This window comes from Perca flavescens, chromosome 8 (genome assembly GCF_004354835.1).
Source record: "Perca flavescens isolate YP-PL-M2 chromosome 8, PFLA_1.0, whole genome shotgun sequence".
In the NCBI taxonomy this organism is placed as follows: domain Eukaryota; kingdom Metazoa; phylum Chordata; class Actinopteri; order Perciformes; family Percidae; genus Perca; species Perca flavescens.
The window spans coordinates 22,444,779-22,465,428 of NC_041338.1; the positions used below are offsets into that span (position 1 = coordinate 22,444,779).

At 39.2% G+C, this 20,650-nt stretch overlaps 1 protein-coding gene across 9 annotated transcripts in view; it reads right to left on the minus strand.

The window, feature by feature from the left end:
- Nucleotides 1-20,256, minus strand: part of ccdc33 (coiled-coil domain containing 33) — a 49,526-nt gene extending 29,270 nt beyond the window's left edge. For 3 of the 9 annotated variants that reach the window (XM_028585683.1, XM_028585682.1, XM_028585678.1), the window contains exons 1-6: nt 20,051-20,256; nt 18,943-19,020; nt 18,734-18,812; nt 17,961-18,074; nt 7,617-7,738; nt 1,853-1,977 (exon numbers count right to left, since the gene is read on the minus strand). In XM_028585683.1, coding sequence (XP_028441484.1) covers nt 1,853-1,977; nt 7,617-7,669 — 178 coding nt within the window. In that variant the 5' untranslated portion in view covers nt 7,670-7,738; nt 17,961-18,074; nt 18,734-18,812; nt 18,943-19,020; nt 20,051-20,256. Of the gene's footprint in view, nt 1-1,852; nt 1,978-4,684; nt 4,916-7,616; nt 7,739-17,960; nt 18,075-18,733; nt 18,813-18,942; nt 19,021-19,387; nt 19,754-20,050 lie in introns of those variants that run through there. The other 6 variants (XM_028585680.1, XM_028585679.1, XM_028585681.1 and 3 more) reach the window with 6 other exon arrangements.
- Nucleotides 20,257-20,650: the final 394 nt, after the last annotated feature.

Consider the following 20,650-nt stretch of genomic DNA (forward strand, 5'->3'; position numbering starts at 1 on the left):
ATCGCGCATTGCCACTCCCAGCCCAGATCCTGCCAGTGTCCAATCCCGCCGTAGTTCAACATCACGTCTCCTTAAGTCCTCTAATATTTCCTCATTTATGTCATCAACACATCCATGATTCATGGAAATGTTGTGTAAAACACAAGCCATAAAGAATGCTGCGACTTTTTGAGGACTGTACACCTGAAGCGCATTTTCAGAAATACTTTTCCTTGTAATTATGTATGGTTTGCAATGGGAGGTGTTGCGTCCGTGTAGATGAGAGAAGCAAAGTGTATGCGTGTTGTGAACACGCTACATTATGGACAAGCATGCGCCCCTAAAATAGCATCTGAATAACGCGCCACTGACTTTAGACTAGCACCACTGACTTTAGACCAGGTTTTTTCCTGGAAACTGCAAAATAGCACCAGGGAACGTTTGAACACGCCTCCTCTTTTCGCTGACAATTGCAGGCAATTGTGCTGAGTGCAAGATAGGGCCCCAAGTGTGTTTTGGTGTATGCTTATTGCACAGAGTTGTGTGCTGTCATAGATGGTGGTTCCCCGAATAAAGGAAACTGACGCACAGAAGCTTTAGCTCAAGCTATAACTATAGAGTAGTTAAAGGTCATGAGTCACGAGCAAAGTACATTGGGTAATACTAACAAATGAAACAGGAACAGAATGTACCGCTTCGCGTGAGAGCAAATGAGGACGAGACATAATACAGTGACCCCCACCCTGGCATGTGTTGTGTGAAGGTAACAGTCCCGGTGCGGGACAAGAAGACAACGCCCCAGAGGGAGGAGGGGTATACGAGTTTAGAGAAAGGATAGAATGGGGCTGACAAGGTCTGACAGTTTAGAGATACATGGACCGGCTCCGGCTTTATGTCTGTTGCTACTAGGGAAACTTAGTCTCTGCGTGCTTTGTGATCCCACAGATCTGTGTATTGAAAGTCCAATGTTTGACTGATTAAACTAATGTATTTTATCATCTTATTCATCTTATTATATCATCTTATTTGGCTCTTGCTTAGGATCAACGTAATACCAATTTAACGAATGCGCGGGGATATATAGGTCTTTTATTGGAGTCAGACACATTATCCCAAAAGGAGGGACAGAGAGGAGGAAATCCAAACAGAAGCAACCCACATTTCCCAAAAACTAAGAATTATTTGAATACAAATTTGCATCATTGCACTTTAACACAGCTCTGTATTTCACTTTGTGGCTGAAAATGAAAAATAACATCTAAAAAATACATCTAAAGCACTAGAGGCATTAAATCCAAACCTCAGCATAATGTTCATTAGTTGGCCAAAGCTCCACAAACAGCTTAATAATTTTACGATTTAGTGCCTGCACACCAGCAGTGATCTCAATCAACTGTGATATCTCATATCAGTTATAGAGTCAGTCATATCTTCTCTATTTTGACATGTTCCATGCTGGTAACTCCTTTCAGATTGCAGCATCAATAACATGCAGGGGTGCTAATAATGGCACGCTTCAGAGCGCTGCATTTAGAACAGTTTCATGCATCTTTGAACAGAAATACTGAAACACTCCTCCCTGTTTCTTCTCTACCACATTCAATTACAGGATTAAAAGACCAGCATCCGATTGTATTGCATAGGATTGCCTGAAAGCATTTATGGCCTGTAGCATGTCACATACAATTAAAATTCAGAAGGGATTTGCCAAAAATCATTCTAATGAAACGAGCCGCAACAAGTTGTTAACCTTGACCCAGACAGATCATGTTCTGTGTTCTGAGCTCGTAATGTACAATCTGAAGCTGGGCCCACACAACAGTACTCAATAACTCCATTCTATTTGGTGGTGTTATAGTCTTTGGCTGCTCACCCTGCCTGTAGGCCTGCAGCTCCTGGAGCTCCATGTAGAGTCTTTCCTCCCAGGAGGGGCTGTGTGTGGGCTGGCAGGTCACCTCCCAACTCCTCTGCCCACCAGACGCATCCACTCCACTCTGCCTGTGAATGCAGAGATGCAAACGCAACATGCTGAAGAGATAACACTTATAGGATTGTCGTTGTTTTGAGGAACTCTTTCTCTAAACTGTATGTTGGAAAGCTGAGATGCATGCTTCCTGCATATTTTTCTTCAGGGCTGCTGTACAATACAGTACAGTTCAGTATACATTATGACATAACTGTTTGTTACCAGCAAAGTAACCTCATTTCTCTAGACACAGGTTAAGGCCTTTGAAAACAAATCAGTACACAATATGTATTAATTCATTGTGTGCACATTTGCGGCACAGTTTGACCATCTTTTTAAAATTCTCGAGGAGGCAGAGACCCAAGAGTTTTCTTTCACTGAAATAACACTGTTGTCTTTCGCAACATGTTATAAAACACACATCCGCAGAAATCAGTCCAGCTCAAAATGCCTCACTAATCACATGAACAGTCCTCCATACTCCAAACCTTTGAACAGGCTAATCAAATGTGCTCCCTCTCCCTTCAGAGGCCTAATCCCTCTTAGCGAGGACATAAGAAACGTGCCACCTGCTTCCAGTCGCACAGCTCGAGGCCTGACTGCCCTTGTGACACCACACTGCCCTTAATCTCTTGAACAAATGCATAGCTTCATCTAGATGCCACTGCTGGATCTGGACTCACCACAGCATACATACATATTTCCACCATCGCTCGCCAAACTCACAATCCCTTGAACTGGGGTTGCAGGCTGGGATTAATAGACTTTGACCCCGAATAGCCAATAGAAATTAATAAAACATAAGCGTTTTTCGTAGGCCAAAGTCTGTGAGGGAAAGTAACACCTAACATTTGTCTGCAATCTCATATTTACATTTAAAAAGTTTTTGCTTGCTGTAATAATTCCTCATGTTCATAATGGCCCTTACAATGTCTCTTTCTAATGTACTTCCGATGTAAATGGGACACAATCTGCTATGCTATCTATGAAGCTTTTTCCAAACTCAACATCTGTTCTAGATTCCCAAATTGGCAAGATGAACCATGTATGGTCAAATGGGATTACTGCACATCAACTGGCTACTGCACTCAAGCAGCATATATATTAACTACTTAACTTTTCACAAAAATTAACATCATCTGAAGTCAGGTATATGAACCTTTTAGGAGAATGCATGTGCTGAGCCTGTGTCACTGCTCTCAGTTGGGACGATGACGTACGGTATTTGTGAAATGTATGAGAATAAATTTAGTATGAAGCATCAAACTATACAGAATTGTATTTGACATGTTTAATTCTCTACAGTATCTAAACGCTGCATACATAAAAACATGACTCAACAGTCAACAGTAAATGAGATAAATTGTGTATTTTGTGTTAAAAAGAGCACAGTGCTGTCATCTTCCACAAACTGCCTACACAATACTTTCAGGATCAAATAAGACCAGGCTGAGATCTGAGTATACTGAAAATATAATAGAGCAGTAGTGTTCAGATGGATCTTTCTATCAAAGTTGCCTTTAATTTGCCCTTACAGTAGCCCATTCAGGATAACATGGGATGTTTAAATTGGAGATGTCAGGCTGCATTAGCATCCAGGCAGACTCTGCACCCAGAGGACTCAGCAGTGCCGGGAAAATCAGTCATTAAATTTGCAGGCGCTCTGCAGAGCTCCACTGTCTGCTTATGGGATGAGGGACAGCATTTTATGGCCAGGATGCATTTACCACAGCACAGGTTCATATTTCTGATTCACCCCACAGATAAAGAGTCGCCTGTAACATATGACACAGAGGCCCAGAGTAGTTTTGGTGAAGTTAAGTTGTACAAAGATGAGCAATATATTTTTATTTCTGAATTTTGAAAGAGACAGTGTGCAGTCTTTGAACAGCAGGGTCTTGAAAGCGCGCATTCAATATTTACAGAATACTAATAAGACACAAGCTACCAAAAAGGACTGTGCTAAAAATACACGTTTGCCTGATCTTCATGCTTAGAATAAGAGGTGTTCACATTATTATACTGTAGGCTTTAGAAACTGTTTACACAAAAAGAAGGTAAAAGCTTAGCGCCATTAATAGGCCGTCATTTTTGACAAAATTATTCAGCAACAATCAATGAACTACTGTTTGAAAGTCAGCGGGCACTTTATTAGGTACACCTGTACAATCTAATGCAATCCAATACAGTTCTGCCATAAAGTCTATTTTCATGATGCCTATAATGTTCACACTGTCATAGAGTATTATAATTCAATTATCTGCTTTAGCACGGAGGTCATAGTTAGTGGTACTCAACTTAAATGTATGTTGCTTGAAAGTTATAAGTGAGTTGATTAAATGTTATTTTGGTATTGCTTATTGTTCCGGACCTCTGACCTTGAATGCAGATGCAGACCTTTTGAGTAATACGTTTGAGAACCCTAATATTTGCTCACTAAATAATGTGCAATTTACTCCCTCGTAGAAAATGCTGTTCAGTATTCACACTATAAAAAGGTGACTGCAAAACAAATTGCAATTTATGAATCTTTTCAAATTTGTTGTTGTGGCAGCCATTATTTGCGGCATACAGTATTCACAATTGTTGCTCTGCCATTATCCTTGATTGCTGGCGTGATATTTGTCACTCTGCTGGCTTCGGCAGCTAAACATTGACTTTGTTTACAGCGCTTTGTTCATCTATTGTAAACAAAGGATTTTTGTTGTTTCTCATTTCAAGTGCCCTTCCCCCGTCTACCTTTTGTCTCTGAAAGCCCTGGTTTGTTGTTAGAAGCCTTCAATTGGAGTCTGCCCCCTCTCCTGCCTCAAAGCCAGTCGCAGATGAAACATTTATGACTGTATGCCTTGAAAACCTCCATTTGAAGTGCTGCTGTTCCTCTGATGCTACCCCCACTGATGGCAACTGCGTCTGCCGCCTTCATTCGACCGGCTCTTTTCCTCACAGTGGGAGTGCAAATCAGGGAGAGAAGGTGGGACGGTGTCCATGCTTTACACTCCTTCAGTGGTATTCATTAATCAAGGACAGATTTCTTTTGTGCCTGTGTGCAATAAGACATTGATTAGCTGCTTTTAAAAGCCACTGACTGTAAAGCCGCCCCCACACAGTTCTCTCACAGTATAGCAATGTGTTTGCATATTTCTGTAGGTTTCTGGAAAAGATCATATCACAGGAAACACCTGTAATGTTGTGCCTGATAGCCTTAATTGTAAAGGTTATGATCACTTGCTGGATTCCCTTTCATTTCAGCTGGAGATAAATTATCAAGTATTACCCTCTTTTGCTCATTGAGAGTAAAGCCAGAATATTATTTTTTCAAAATGATCAAGACTCTAGTGGCATTTTAGCACACTTTCCCAAAGAAATGTAAAAAGTAAAAAAGGGAATCAATCTAAACATTGTAAGACCCATTAAGAATTTTATGGGAATATTCACATTTTCAAAATTTTAGAAACTTTAGCTGAATCCTTGAAAACTTCACGCAGGTTCACAGAAAGAGTCCCAGATGTTATTCATGTTGTTTATTAATAGGGTTGTGTAATCTTCAAATAGGTGTATTTTGGATATAGATCACTGGATTTAGATATGATACTTTATCATACTATTTCAAACAGGTGTGAACCATTGAATTATTCAGCGGTGAAGGATTTAATCACCATGCACAGTAATGACGGCAACCCCTGTTCCAGGGCCAAACATGTGGGCTCTCCATGTTTCCCAACGCCTCTCTATCCCCAAGATCCTCAGTAATCTAAAAAGATGTTTTCACACATTCCTTTGGACGGTTGTGAAATATGCAAACAGAGGAAACAATAAAAACAATACGCTATGGAGTGAATGAGTAACATGCACCAGCTGTTTATGGCATTATCATCCACAACATGTTCATATCAGCAGAACAAGAAAAAAATAGTTTAAAAAAATAAGGAAATCGCTCAGCAAGATGAGAAGAAGATAAAACGGTTAGGTTGCTTTACAATCTGCAACATAAACACTACATAGAAAAAAAAAAAAAAAAATATATATATATATATATATATATAAAAAAACATAATTTACATTTGCACATTAACACTTATAGGAGAATTCCTGTGTTCAAAGACCTTGGCAAAGCCTGCTCTCATGCACCAAGTCACACTGGTTCCTAAGCAACAAGTAATTTCACAACACATAACTGTTGTACGTGCAGCCGTAGCTTTTCATAGCAGGGTTTCAAGCTAATTTAAAGTCACATCTGATGGCAACCTTGAGCCACTCAATACTGATCAAAAACCTCTGTTCAGAGCTGGGGGGGGCGATGTCACACTTGTCACTGGAATAATTAGTTGAGGACAATGAAGCACAATGAAGCAGCATTTATCTTCAGCAGCAAGGTCTTCTCCAGCGCCACGTGAATCAACATTCCCCTGCACAACCTGCGGTTTCCAGGCGCAGGTTGCTGAGTTGAAGCAATTATAATGACAACCAACCCATCACAGGCATCACCATCAGCTTTTAGAGTTATCAAAATATTCAGGGGGAAACCTCATGCTCAAGTTTGAATGATTCAGCAAGACGGATATGATCGTACTGCGCGTGAAGACTATTCAAGTTAAATGGATGTGAAAGAGAGTGATGTCATAATAACATAACGCCTTGGCAGTAAACTGGAGACACACTGTTAAAACTCAGTCAATGTAATCATTATTTATATAATACATTTGCATAAATCAACAGGAACTAGCTGTTACATTTGGAATTATGTATTTAAGCCTGGTGATATTCTAGTTTTCTTAGTGTTAACAAATCCCATTAAAGGCATAAAACAACAATTAATTGATACTACTAATAAGTCAGTTCAGTGTAGTCAAAGGCTAATGTCCAGTGTTGTCCAAAAAGGGTTAAAATATTTTCTAAAAACAGTAGTCTCCAACAAATGCACTATTTACTCCTGTCTGAGTACCATTTGCTCAAAACTACAGAGTCCAGTTGTTTTTTTAACAAATTATCAACCCTAAGTATGAGAGATTGAGATGAGAAAAATACATGTTGGTTTTCATCTTTTCACGGTATTTGTTGAGAATAAGAAAAATATAGAATATCGCCAGTCTTGTCTCTCAAGTGTTTTCTATACTAATCCGTGTCATGTGTTGTATGTCTTAGTATTTTATCAGCAGAACTCACGGATAATCTTTAAAAAGATGTTTGCTGCAGTGGATTGACCTTGACAAAGTGCAAAGTTTGACACAAAAACAAGTCAATCAATACAAACCAAAAATCTGACTTTTTTTTCATGACAAACATGTCGTTGTACCTCATAGCTACAAAATCATGTGTTACTAATTACATTAATGGGGGCTCCATTCTATTCCAGAGCAGCGCCACTGTCACAGCTAAATGGAATGTAGCCATCGTTAATGTTATTGTAACTGGGTCTACTGATTATACTGTTTGAGTAAAAAGGGGAAGTACACATATATGAAAGTAAAATATATATTGTTACAAGGCTATGCTAACCAGGGCTCGTAACACAAAGGAACACAGCTAACACTAAAGGCTAAACTAGCCTGAACATGAATCCCTCTGTCTCCTTTTCCCTGCGTGTTGCATTTAACATGAGACCTTAACTGGCCTGGACGAGTGTGTACTTTCCTGTTTCTAGAGGGGTTTGTGCTGTGTTAAACTGACTCACCCAGCCGCTGATTCAATTTGCGTTCCGCGTTCTGGAGCCGGGCTTGCTGGCATCGGTCACCGGGAGGGACGGCAGGCTCGTGGGCACCGAGTAGCTCCAGGGTCTTTTCCGCGAGCCGGCTCCTTGGCAGGTTACCAAAGTTGTGTTGTGGGAAAACAAGAATATTCTTTCAGCGTCTTTGTCTTCAATAGGGTTTCTCTGTGTGTCAGCGTGGTTCTTCCACCGGAAACAATCTCAATCTGAGCCTCAGCACTGGCCCTCTCATCAGGCTAACTATACACACTGTCAGCTGACAGACTAAAAGATACCAATATATAAAGTAAAGCATTTAATTTTATGGAAACATGTCTTACTGTATCAGCCTTCTACCACCTTAAAAATACCGTAAGGATTAGGGACTTGTTGTCAAAACATGATCTATAAAAACTTGTACATGCTTTCATCTCTAGCAGGCTGGACTACTGTAGCACACAGATCACAAGTCTGTCTAAGAAATCATTCAGACACTTTTAGCTGATCCAGAATGCTGCAGCCAGAGTTGTACCAAGGACCAAAAAGGCAAAACGTATAACTCCAGTTCTCAGATCATTACATTGGCTACTAATTTCTCACAGAATCAACTTCAAAATTATATTGTAATATGTATACTGCTTGTCCATAAATCACTGAACGGTTTAGTTCCAAGATACTTATTAGATCTCCTGACCCAGTCTGAACCTTGCAGTCCTCTCAGGTTGGCTGGTTCTGGCAAACTGGCTGTTCCCAAAGTCAAAAATAAACATTCCGAAGCTGCCTTTAGCTTCTATGCTGCTCAAATGTGGAACAAATTTTAAGAAGAGCTTAGACTTGAGACAATGCTGATTACTTTAAAATCTAATCTAAAGACCAATGCTTTTAAGTCATTTCTATGTTTTTATTCTGTGTGCATTTAATTTTCTCTTTTGTTTTGTTTTTTGATTTACTTTTTGTAATCTGTACAACACATTGGGTTGCCTTTGTGTATGAAATGTGCTATTGCTTTGTCTACTGTATGCAGCATGACATATATTCTAAAGCAGTCCAATCCCCAAAAAAGTTATTTATTTTCACACTACTTTCTGCCAGGTATGTAGCTATAAGATGGCAGGGCAGTGGAAGTCTATCCTTACACTGCACTGTATTTTTCATTCTTGTTTTTTTTATTTATTTCATACCTGTCTTATTCTATGCGTTTTTATATTCTCTTTACTGAATGTTTTTAATTGTTTTTAATGGCTCTTTAATGTTTTATGTAAAGCACTTTGAATCAATTGTTGCTGAAATGTGCTACATACATAGGGCTGCCTTGCCTTGCCCATCCTTACCCTTGCCTCAGACTCTGAACATGATCCAACCATTTTGGTTTTGGGATTCAACAAAAAAAGCTCTGTGCTGTTGCTGATGGACAACAAACACCACTAGTTTAGTCTCACGGGACTCAAGACAAGTCAATAATTCAGAGCAGGGCGAGAAATTCTATAAGAAGGCAGGAATATAGTGGAAAAAGCAGGGAGGAAGTGCAAAGAGTAGATATGAGGGAGAATTGGGGCTTATTCATGTTTGCCTGTTTCTGACCCAGAGCAATAACATGTCAGCAGAGGCTTTCAGGGATTCTAGCTGTCAATCAACAAGACAATCAGTACAGAGGAAAATAACCAATTTTCATCCATTTTCTGTGGCTAGTGTTATATCACATAAGTACATGTGATATATGTGGGGGAATCTATGTACTACAGATTTACAGGAGACACAAGTGCAGACAATAGGCGATGGAGAATTGATCAGTGTCTTCAGCGCAAATGCAAATCACTGCAGAGAATATTTGCATGAGTCGTAGTTAGCAGCTTGATAACAGTATGAGTGATGATGTTAGATATTAAACTGGCTGCAGCACATGTACAACTGACAACCAGCCTGACAAATGATCGCTATAATTATCTACAAAAACAAATTCAACACACGGTACACAACAGATGATTTACCTCAAGGAGGGCAAAAGTCTCAGGTAACTGAAATATTGTAAGAACAAGGTAAATCCTTGTTGACTATAATTATTAGGGGAACATGTATTGAACTCAGGTGAAAACAAGAAACCTGCTCTGTTGTGGTTATGTATCTAGTTTTTTTTCTGTTTAAATTCAAAGCTTACATGTAATGAGAAATACCCTGATCGGGCAAATTCCAACATTCAGTGGAAACACAAACACGCATTTCATGACATAACTGCACAAAATCACAACCTGATACCACAGAACATCAATAGTAGAACAAAGGCTTTTGTACTTTAAAGCAAACAGCCAAAGGCATATAACGTCTAAATGTTGCTGCCTACTAAATAAAAGGAGGAGTCTTACAGTGCTGTACAGCTGCTGTTCTCCAGAGGCAGAAATTCCCAGCAGGTATAAGGCGGATATTTTGTCAGGATCAGGGAACACTTTGAAAAATAATGACGCTCTGTAGAGTTTCTTTATGTGTTGTGCATACCAATGGATCAATGGAAATGGTGAACAGGGTGAAATTCAAAGACTTTCTCTCAAATAGCACAAATACAAAGTAATTCTGGAAAATCATTTTCAATACTGTACTATAGTAAGACAATCTGACACAATGAATTAATTTGTTTGTATTATTTCACACAAGTTATCTCTTTATTGCACCACAGAAAATTATTCTCATTTTTAAAGATACATAAATGTATTCACTATTATAATTAGCTACAATAACAACACTTCTGAAGTGACTGCACCTTTGGGGTCTGTTAAGCAAACTAGCCCTGAAGTGCCACTATCCTTCCCCCATATGCACGCCACCTCCCATCTACTCACTGGGGCACGTACATGCAAATGACAATCTGTTGCCGTACTAATTAAGGTCTGGGTCATGTGAATGAGAGCTGCGTGAATCCTTGAGCTCAACGAGGCGTTTTTTTATGATCCAATCACACTGTGAGCAGCCTATTGAGGCAGGTAAGGACTGTGATCTTATGAAAAGTGTGGCCTAAATCATCTTTGAAGCAGCATTTCAAAATAAAAAAGAAGAAGCAACATGATGTATTCTGCCCTGCCCATAGCGTGCCCACAGGGGGTTTCCTTACTGGCTTATTGTCAAACCTCTCCGGGAAACGTGACTCAGTTGTCCACAGCAGTCATCCGGGGAATCAATACCATGATGTCACTGTGACAGCAAGTGGATATCAAAACCAATACTGATTATTCATCAGGGAAACCATAATCACAAATGCAGTAAAACAATACTTGGCAGATGTTCCCAAAAAGTGCATTAAAACATTACTGCTAAATTATTGCAATATTTATTTCTTCTGTGTGGATAATTCAATAATGGACTCTAGGCCCAGCTGCAAAAATAACATCACATATTGTCTATGGAGCCAAATTACAGAGCAGGTTTTGCTGAAAAAATAGCACACATGGTACAGCAGAAGGAAGTGACACAAACGTTGCTTTGACAATCAACTCCTCTCTTTTATCATCTGATCCTGACTCTGAAACACATCAGTTCAGATTATCATTTCATTACAGATCTGTTTCAAGTCTAACACTACAATCAAGCCTGACAGCAAATACTCTGGTTTAAGCATTAACATAAATTACACTTATACACTTACACTTTTTCTTGTGTCAGACCGTGTTTACCAGAACCTTATTAATGGCTGCTAGCATTCCTCCTTTAGTGTTGGATGAATACATGTGTCTTTGTTCAAGCGGTGACATGTGGAGAGCAGCCTTTTGCTAATGGAGTTTGGCGTGAGTGATCTTTGCAGGAGACCTACGCGGTGTGACGGCACTACAGTTGCTGTGGGATTTACCGCCTTCAGAGAACACCCAGATTCCCGGTCATCTGGGCATTTCTGCTGAACTGACTTTTACAAATCATCACGCTGACCACTTCCATGTCTTCAAAGCAATCACTGCAATCCATTAACGGTGACAGGAATGATGGGACTGGTTTTAGAAACTCCAAACGAAACTCTTCAATGTCTACACCTTTCTGTATTATGTAGCTATTTACAACTTAACTTAGCTAAGGTTATCAACATGAAGAAATATCTGGTGTTACATCAAACTGTCATAAAGCAGTTTACATCAACAGTGTAACATTTCCTTATCTCTTCATCTCAACAGCTCCAGTAACACTTCAAAAAGGAACATTTTATAGCTGCGAGTCAAAATCCCTCCGCCGACAGGAGACCTAGTAGAAACTAATAAGAAACCATCTTTCATGCTACAATAATTTCTGTTATGAAAAGAAAACTGATCTGACTGCTTTTGTGCCCAATGGAAGCAATGTGATCCTTCATATTGATCCAGTTCAGCTATGACGCAGAAGTCTCCGACATAATAATTCCTGTTGTAAGAAAATGAAAACGCTCTCGCATGTTGAGCAGGCACGTGTAATATTATGAATATTGCTGTACTTGTGATATTTATGTTCTTAAAGACCCATGCATATCCAGTATATATACCATTTCCAGAGAGGGAAAAAAAAATCCATGAACTCTTTATAGTGTAATCAGTCCACCAACAACACAAAATATGGCGTAAAAATTGCCATAGAGTTAATTCAACAGTTTCTGACACGGTTGAACAAAAATTAAAGATCACAAGCTTAAAAAACGCAGGATATATTGCAAACATTTTATTGCTATATATTATACATGGATTTAATAATAATGTCAATTGCCATTTTAATCTACTGATGTCATGCCAACACAAATGCATGCTATCCATGATAATTATGACATTAAAAACTATAATTTCACAATGGAGACACGAAACAATATGTAAATCTAGCGTGTGGCCAATGAGTGGGTGTTTATATGGTCACCATTATAAAGCCTCCTAATGTAGCCTTAGAAATATCCTAACACCACAGACATTTATTCTCTCTGTCTTTTGTACATAGCAGGATATTCCCCACAGCTGTTGATATCCGAGACAAGCTCTTGATTCAGCCTCATTCCAGCAGAGACATGTGAAAGTCAAGCGTCTCTAAACACACAGTGAGACGCGTTTGAGGCTTCAGACTATGAATACATTATTCATCAGAAAAATCTAACGCTTGCAGACCGGGAGGCATCCTCTCTTATGAAAACTGGTCAAACTCAGGCCCTGTGGCACAAATGATGCTCTGCTTAAAGGCATGCAACAAAAAAAACAGACACTGGATTTACAAACCCCAGGGAAGAGTCTCTCTTAAGTCGCTTAAGGTTTGTTTCTAGCTATGGATAATAATATGAACAGATAATAGACAAAACCTTTTTAAAATCTAATATTACATTACATTACATGTTTCTGCTTCTTAACACAGTGGTGATCAAAGCAACCAGGATACTGAAATAAAAGGTAGGATAATTCCCAATGTATTCTGCACACTGCAAGGCATTTGTATTTTAAGAATGCAATAAAAACACACTATTCATCTCTAAAGACAGACAGCCAGACAGCCAGACAGACACACACACACACACAAACACTTCTTCTCTGCCCTCAATTAGCTCTTTTGGGACAATTTGGCAAATCTCTCATTTTGATAGCAATTATGTCAGGCATGCTGGGGTGAAATTTCATTTCATAATTAAAAACTGAGATGTGAGAAATGCAAATCCCCTATTAGACTGAGACAGGGCATGTTGCTTTAAAAGGGAAATCCATATTCATAGCACATTTTCTGGGATAAATAATGTGTGTGTGCATCATTTCAGTGCAAACTGATGACGGTGCCTTTCATTTTCTTTTTCCTATATGAGACATTTGTTGTGTTTCCCTGATTTAAAAGCCAGGTTTAAAAGCATATTTAATTGGCCTTTTACTTAACACCCAAGGAATGAAATATGATTCCTGAAGAGCAAAGTACAAAATAAAAACAAACAAAAGCAAAATCATGCTCCTGAATCTGGGAACAAATAACTAAAAGGTCATGAAAACATATCAATATGATTGAACTTTCTACCATCCAGTTGTATGGGTGATAAGATAAGACTGCAACAAAATTCAACAACGAACCAATAATCCACAGCACACATGACCCACATTGCCAAAGCCTTTAAATTTATGCTCACACAGACCACCCAAACACACACACACACACACACACACACACACACACACACACACACACACACACACACACACACACACACACACACACACACACACAGTCTAAAAGAGCAATAAATACTTATCAGAGAGAATCCTCCCTATGTGTTTCATCCTCTTTATCTCACTACAAACACATACTATAGTACTATGAACAAAGCCAACAGTTTATTAGATACACCTGTATAATCTAATGCAGTGCAACACAACAAGTCCAACAATAAACCCCATCCTTGTTAAGCTTAAATTGTTCCGTTTTGGTGAAACTGTTTTAGGGAAGTATTGATTAATTTGTAATTTCCTTGCATTAATATTAAAAGCTAATATTTAGTTCAACACTATTTACACACACACAACAGGAACATTACAGGTGTACCTAATAAACTGGTCAGTGTGTAAGTGCACATTCCTAGCTATGATGACTAGAAATTATTTCTCCAGTAAATACAATAAGTATCAACAGACATTTAAGATAAACAGATCATGAAAATCAAATCAAATTCTTGAGTGTGCGTGGTGTGTTTGCCAAGGTGTTCCCAAAACGGTTTTATAAAGAGGATTATTACACAGCAACTCAGGCACGACTGTCTCCCCGCCATAAATTCAAGCCGCTTGTCAGGCAGTCGCAGCAGGAACGTGACAGACTGAGCGCTGCACACCGGCGTGTCTGCGGCAAAGTGATCATTACCACTTTAATAACTATCAAGAAGATTTGTACTTGTCACAGGCTCCTTAGAGATAACATCCCATTCTCAGCGCTCAGAAGCTGGGAAATAAATCTTTCACTACCCGGCCTACCACAAACAGCAATATATCAAAACAGAAACGACCCGTAGAACTGAAATTGATTTTTTTTTTCTGTCTAGTGCCGTTTAGGTTAAATCAATCTTAGATATCAAAATTAAATATGAAAGCTTGTCAACCACGAATTATTAAAATCCACTATAGGTAGGGCTGGGTATCGTTCAAAAACTTTAGATACCGGTACCGATACCAATACTGTGACTTCGATACCGGTTTCAAACGGATACTTTTTTCAATATTAATTTTATAGAACAAAAATAAATTACAACATTACACATTATGGCACAAATCTTTTTATTCATTTTTCAGCTCCTACTATGCGAGCCCTGTTCACTGCGTGTCTCTACGACGTGTAACATTAGACAGCCAATCACAAACGTTATTAGATCTTGGTAGAAGCATGCTGCATGCTTATTGGCTCACTGACGCTGATGAGATTTACTCAAGGGGGTAAGCTTCGCTTCAGAACTCGAACCTCCGATGGCGCCATTTTGTTGCTACAAAGCAATCACCTCCTGTTAGCATTCCACTGACCGCCAATTTTTTTTTACGTCACTTGACAGCGAATAACTTTACATCTGAAGCGTTTAAAGACTCTATTTGTCCGTTGTTTATTTCTAAAGAAACACAACAATGTATAAAAGGCTCCATTACCTTGTACCTCACGTTATGGCTCCGTATCAGACGTTTTTGTAAAAATAGGCTAACGATTGTGTCATAACCAAGTGACTTACTGTCGCACTGTAGAGGAATTACCGTATAGTACAGGAGAAGCTCGCAGGCAGTTTCGACTTACATTAGCGGTTTAGTTTTAATTACTAATGTTAACTAGCATGTTAGTTAGCAATAATTAGCCTGTGCTTATGTTATCTCCTTACATATACCTACAATCTCCGTCTCTGTAAGACTGGGAAACATTGAGATTTCTCTTGGCACAGCTACCAGAAGACTTACAACTTTCAGACACGTTGCTCACGTCACATTTACCTTGTCTCTGTCAGTTGGAGGCTGCGCAGTAAAGCAAGAGATCACCGGAAAAGTGCTTCTAATAGCCTTCACTGGTCTCCGTCCAGAGCAACGGGGTCTATTGGTCCATTATATATATATGTCAATGGATTTACTCTGTAAGATAAGCGATTTGCTCTCTGCGCACCGCTAGGTAGGGCGCAGAGCAAAGCGCAGAGTGCAAAGCACAGAGAGCAAAGCGCAGCGCAGGTATTCGTTGCTAGGTAACGATAGCTGTTATCTCATTGGTTGCACTTCCGAAAGGTCAGCGGCAACTAGGTCAAAGTTGAAATAATTTGAACTTTGAGCACAGTGCAAAGCGGCAAATTCCCCATAGGAAATCATTGGAACAGCCAGCGCAAAGCAGTTTTGCTGCCTATCATGTGCTGGCAGCTTTCGGTATTGAAATTGGGTATTGAATGACGAGGCATTTTTCGATACTCGATTCTTTAGAGGCAATTCGGTCGGTGCCTAAAAAGTATTGAATTTGGTACCCAGCCCTAATTATAGGGCAAGAAAGTGCTCTGGATTACTTTTGTTAAAGTCAAACTAAAATAAAAATAATTTTTGGTCTTTGTAATTATCAAAATCAAGAAATTTAAAAAGTTATATTTTTTTCTGCCATGATAGCTCCACCCTTGGATTCTCCAAGGTGGTTGAAATTTGGTACTGATAATTTGTTCAATATCTTTGCAAGCCTAGCTTGCTGGCTCCTAACTTTCTGAATGGAATTGAAAACCTCACAGCACACAGGGACGCATGTTGACTGTTGTAAAGGGTTAGATTTTAAAACTTTCTAACAGTACATAATTAACACTATGTGAGTTTGTTGAAAAAGGGGGTCTTGTTAGCTTAGAAATCTAGACGCACCCTAGCGGCAGCAACTTTTTCGTTGCTCTGCCTGGTTGTCAGGGTTGTCAATGGTGAGTTCCCAGATCCAACATCTTGATGTGGGTCTGGCTTGTCAGGCTAGGGTCTTGTATCAATGGACTTACATAGCTATGACGTCATGTTCCAGTCAGACCCATAGAAATAGAATAAGAATAAAACAGACATTCTCATTTAAATCAACATAGCAGGATGGTTAGAGCAACAACAATTTGTATGTGTACAGTTCTCATCGCAAAGAACTGTAACCGTTATACTTTTGTATATCATCACCATAACAATGAACAACATCTGCTTTTTTCTCTTGAACTAGTCAAATGACCATGGCAAAGAGTTCCATGTCCGCTCTACTCTTATTTTATTTCTATGAGCGCACCACATAAGTTGACAGCATGTTTCCTAGCAACACCGGCACTCAGATGTCAGTCAACTGCTGTCATGGAAACCCCCTACCAAAGGCTTGAACATAGACACTGTTAGAACAAATATGTTCGAAAACAGTTTTATCCTCTTTAGAAAAATGTAATATTAAGCACAATAGATTAAGCATCATTGTAGTTCCTCACACAAAAAGTGAGAAGAGGTTAAATTTCCAAATCAACTTTATAACAACAACAACAACAACAACTCGATTGGGATTTTTCTGTGTAGATTTACCATTAACTGTAAACTGATACTATTCCACCTCAACCAGACTGCATACAACAATGTGAAAACAGTACATGTATTTAGCTCGGGCCATGTTTCCCAAGTGTAAATTATTAATTAAACATTATAATGTAAATCCAAGCTGTTTTTAACCAAGCCAAATGTGAGGCATCTGGGTGTAGAGTGGGAGGGAATGTGCTGGAATATGCTTACACTGACTGAATTTTTCTGAAATTTACAATTGGCTGAACCAATCCAACTTCATTACAGCTGTCAACAGAGATAAGCAGTTCTTTCATGTCCGCTCAAATGTACATGTTTTTCCACCGCGAACACACGTAAATCCAATTATGTTCTAATTGAGTGTTGCAAGGCTCATTGATTATGACAGAGGCAGTGCAGCAGACTGAGCCGGGGAAAAATATCCCCAGTAATTAGCCCCCCTGCACCCAGGAGGCCTTTAGGAGGAATGATTTAATACTGGGGCAATATTTCTCAATATTACTCAATTAGAATTGACTTCACAAACAATGAAATGTTGGAATTTTAAAGCAGATACAATTTAATTTGTTTTATTCATCTGAGGCATCTTAAATCAAAACTAGACTAGGTCGAAAAACTGTTACCATCTCCAAAGTATAATAGTGTCTATAATAAAATCTAATTCATTCTCTGTATAAGGACATGTGTGATGGCAGATCGTTAACTCAACTGCATGTTTTTCAAAAGAAAAACCAGAGTCAGCTAGTTTATAATTATGATGTGTGCTTCTCCTCGTGGTATGATTACTTTGCTTCCTCAAACGTTATTTTGAGGCTGTAGACTGAATTACTGGGAAACAGTAATGAGGGGAAGATGTACTTACTTGTTTTATGGGAAGGTCATAAGAAGGTCATCTTTTGAGGAACAAGTCAAGACTCTTTAGGATGTATAAAAACCTTGCAGTTGAGATTTCCACTTCAGTGTTGGTGGCAGGAAGCTAGACAGGCGAAGAATAACAAACAGGTCTTAAATTCAAACTAATGGACACACATTTACCAGCTGTGTGAGCCCTGAATGTAAATTCCTAAAATACAAATGATGTTGTTCATATGAACATGAACAGAATCTAATTTCTGAGGTCTATAAAGACAATCTGTGTTCCTGCAATACTGCCACTAATGAGGCAGTAAAGGGGAGTCTTGTGGCTAAATACATGTGTGAAGGGCATCTTTGTGCACAAAATCCTGATACAATGATGCCAAAACCAAAAGAAGCTTATTTTAGTGGTGACATTTTGTATCATAACTACCTCTAGGTATATTTGGGGCTGGATTTGAGAGGATGACATTTGATTATTGTTCTGTTAAACTCCAGAGAAATTAGGTATGAATGTCTCTGGTGTTGTTGTTATCTCAGAACTGGTCTAGGTACTTCTATCGAGGATAGAACTTAACCCACCTCTCTTAGGAGTCAATGAGCACTCTCCTCCACAAAAAATGAGTTAATGATGTTATTCACAAAAGGGTCTGACTTCATGAAAGAACAGAGTGAACACCAGCTGCCCTACACCAGTGCATCAACAGAAAGTTGCAGTGACGCCACAATGGGACTGTTGATAGAAATTATGAAGTAGGCCTATGGCAAAGAATCTCTCACCAGCTTTGACATAAACCTCTTGATCGGAACGTCTCACAAGCAGAGCCTCTGTGTTCAGGTCAACATCATGGTTCTTGTTCTCACAGAAACAAGAGAAACACAACAAAACGTGATTAAATTAATCTTGAAATAACAAACGTGCAAACCTTATCCATGCTGGTCTGCACAATGGTATTCAGTACATCAAGAACTGGTTGCACAGTGCGTACCAGAAATGAATGTCCTTGCTAAATGAACTTCACAGTCACCACCTCGGCCTCCTTCCCCTCCACTGAGATGGGACTCCTCTGCATTGTGACATTGGAAATTTGTGTCAAGATATACAGCAACTGTTTGTAATGTTGATTCAACTATGGCAAAAACAATCCCCTCTTTGGCCTGAAATGTCAAAAGAGCAGATCACTGAGTGAACATACCATTACAGTAAGACACAGCTAAAATACAAACTTATACTTTTAGTTCATAAGCCTAAAATATTCATTTCATCCAAAAAAAGTCCACCGCAAGGCTTTCTTATTGTTTGCTTGTAATTTCATTAATCAATATATTGCTAAATGCCAGCATTCTTAGTCTTGACCACATTAGTCACCTCTGCATGTTTCACAACAACTTTTCCTCAGTTTGCATGCAGCAGCAAGTTTATGATGTTCTTACCACAACAAGGTAAAGACCCGGGTCAAAGTCCCAACCACACAATGCACGGGAGGTGTCCAGAGGAAAGAAAAATTGTTCTTGAGATAGTTGTTTTGTTTATGTAATGATTAAACTCCTCTGAGGTAGGTGTATGGTGGAAAGCAGCCTCGTATTGCCAGACCTATCTTCACAGCAGTGTGGAGCAAGTGGAAAGTGATGAAAACTCAAATAATTTGAAGTTCTCCAAACCAAGAGAGGCTACCCGAGGTAAGATTCTAATTTCAAAGTGTAGTGCATGGTGTAAGCTAGGCTGCACTGTGGAAATGTTTGGGGAAAATTAAAGTCCTAAAAATATGGTCTGGTAGTGTAGAAAATGCAGCCTATTTAAAGTGTACACTCTTTTTTTTTTTTGGCGCTTGGTAAAACTAGCTTTTGGTGCCAGCAGTCCTGCTTTGACATTAATCCACGCCCACCTGCACCTGCAGGCGGTCGGTAAATAGCCTAGCATCTCAACCGATTAGCCTGTGTAGCTGATATTAAATAAACTCAAAATAAAACAGCCAGTCAATGTGTTTCCCTTTGAGAAGCGCACGCAGGTCGAATATATGCGTTTTAAGTCCTCGTGTAAGTCGCAGATAGTGCAGTATAGGCACGTGAAACAGAGGCACAGGTGACTAACGTTACCTGCCTTGACTCTCAGACGGAAAGTCTCTTTGTTGTCAGTAGATCAAGCTCAGCTTCAAAGGCATGAAATGTGTCCGTGATGTCTGTGTGAAACAAAATCCAGGGGACCCGGCTGCAGACACACACACACACACACACACACACACACACACACACACACACACACACACACAGAGAAAACAGAGAGGCGCATGTGGGAAGCAGGACAACAGCCATCTGTCTGCTTCATTGCTGTAATGTTGTTAAGCAAAATAAAATGGGGGTGGGCTATAAGAACTTTTCAAGGTAGAGTCAGCATTTTTTAAATCCATGCATTTATTTTTGTATTGTATTAACGTATTTTTTAAAGCCCTGGAGGTGTTTGTTAACGGAGTCTTTTTCACATTAAAATATTTTGTCGATGCTTGACTTGTCACCATTGATGATGTTGCTGTTCAGATTGTTAAAAATGGATTAGTAAATCAGTAGTTCAATTATGTTTGATTTTACAAGGCTCATGCTTAATATATTTCCAACCAAATGGCTTTTGGGCCGACTTGCTAAACCTGATACAAAGTGAACTGTCTGACTCAATCAAACTGTGCCTCTCTGTGATGTAAT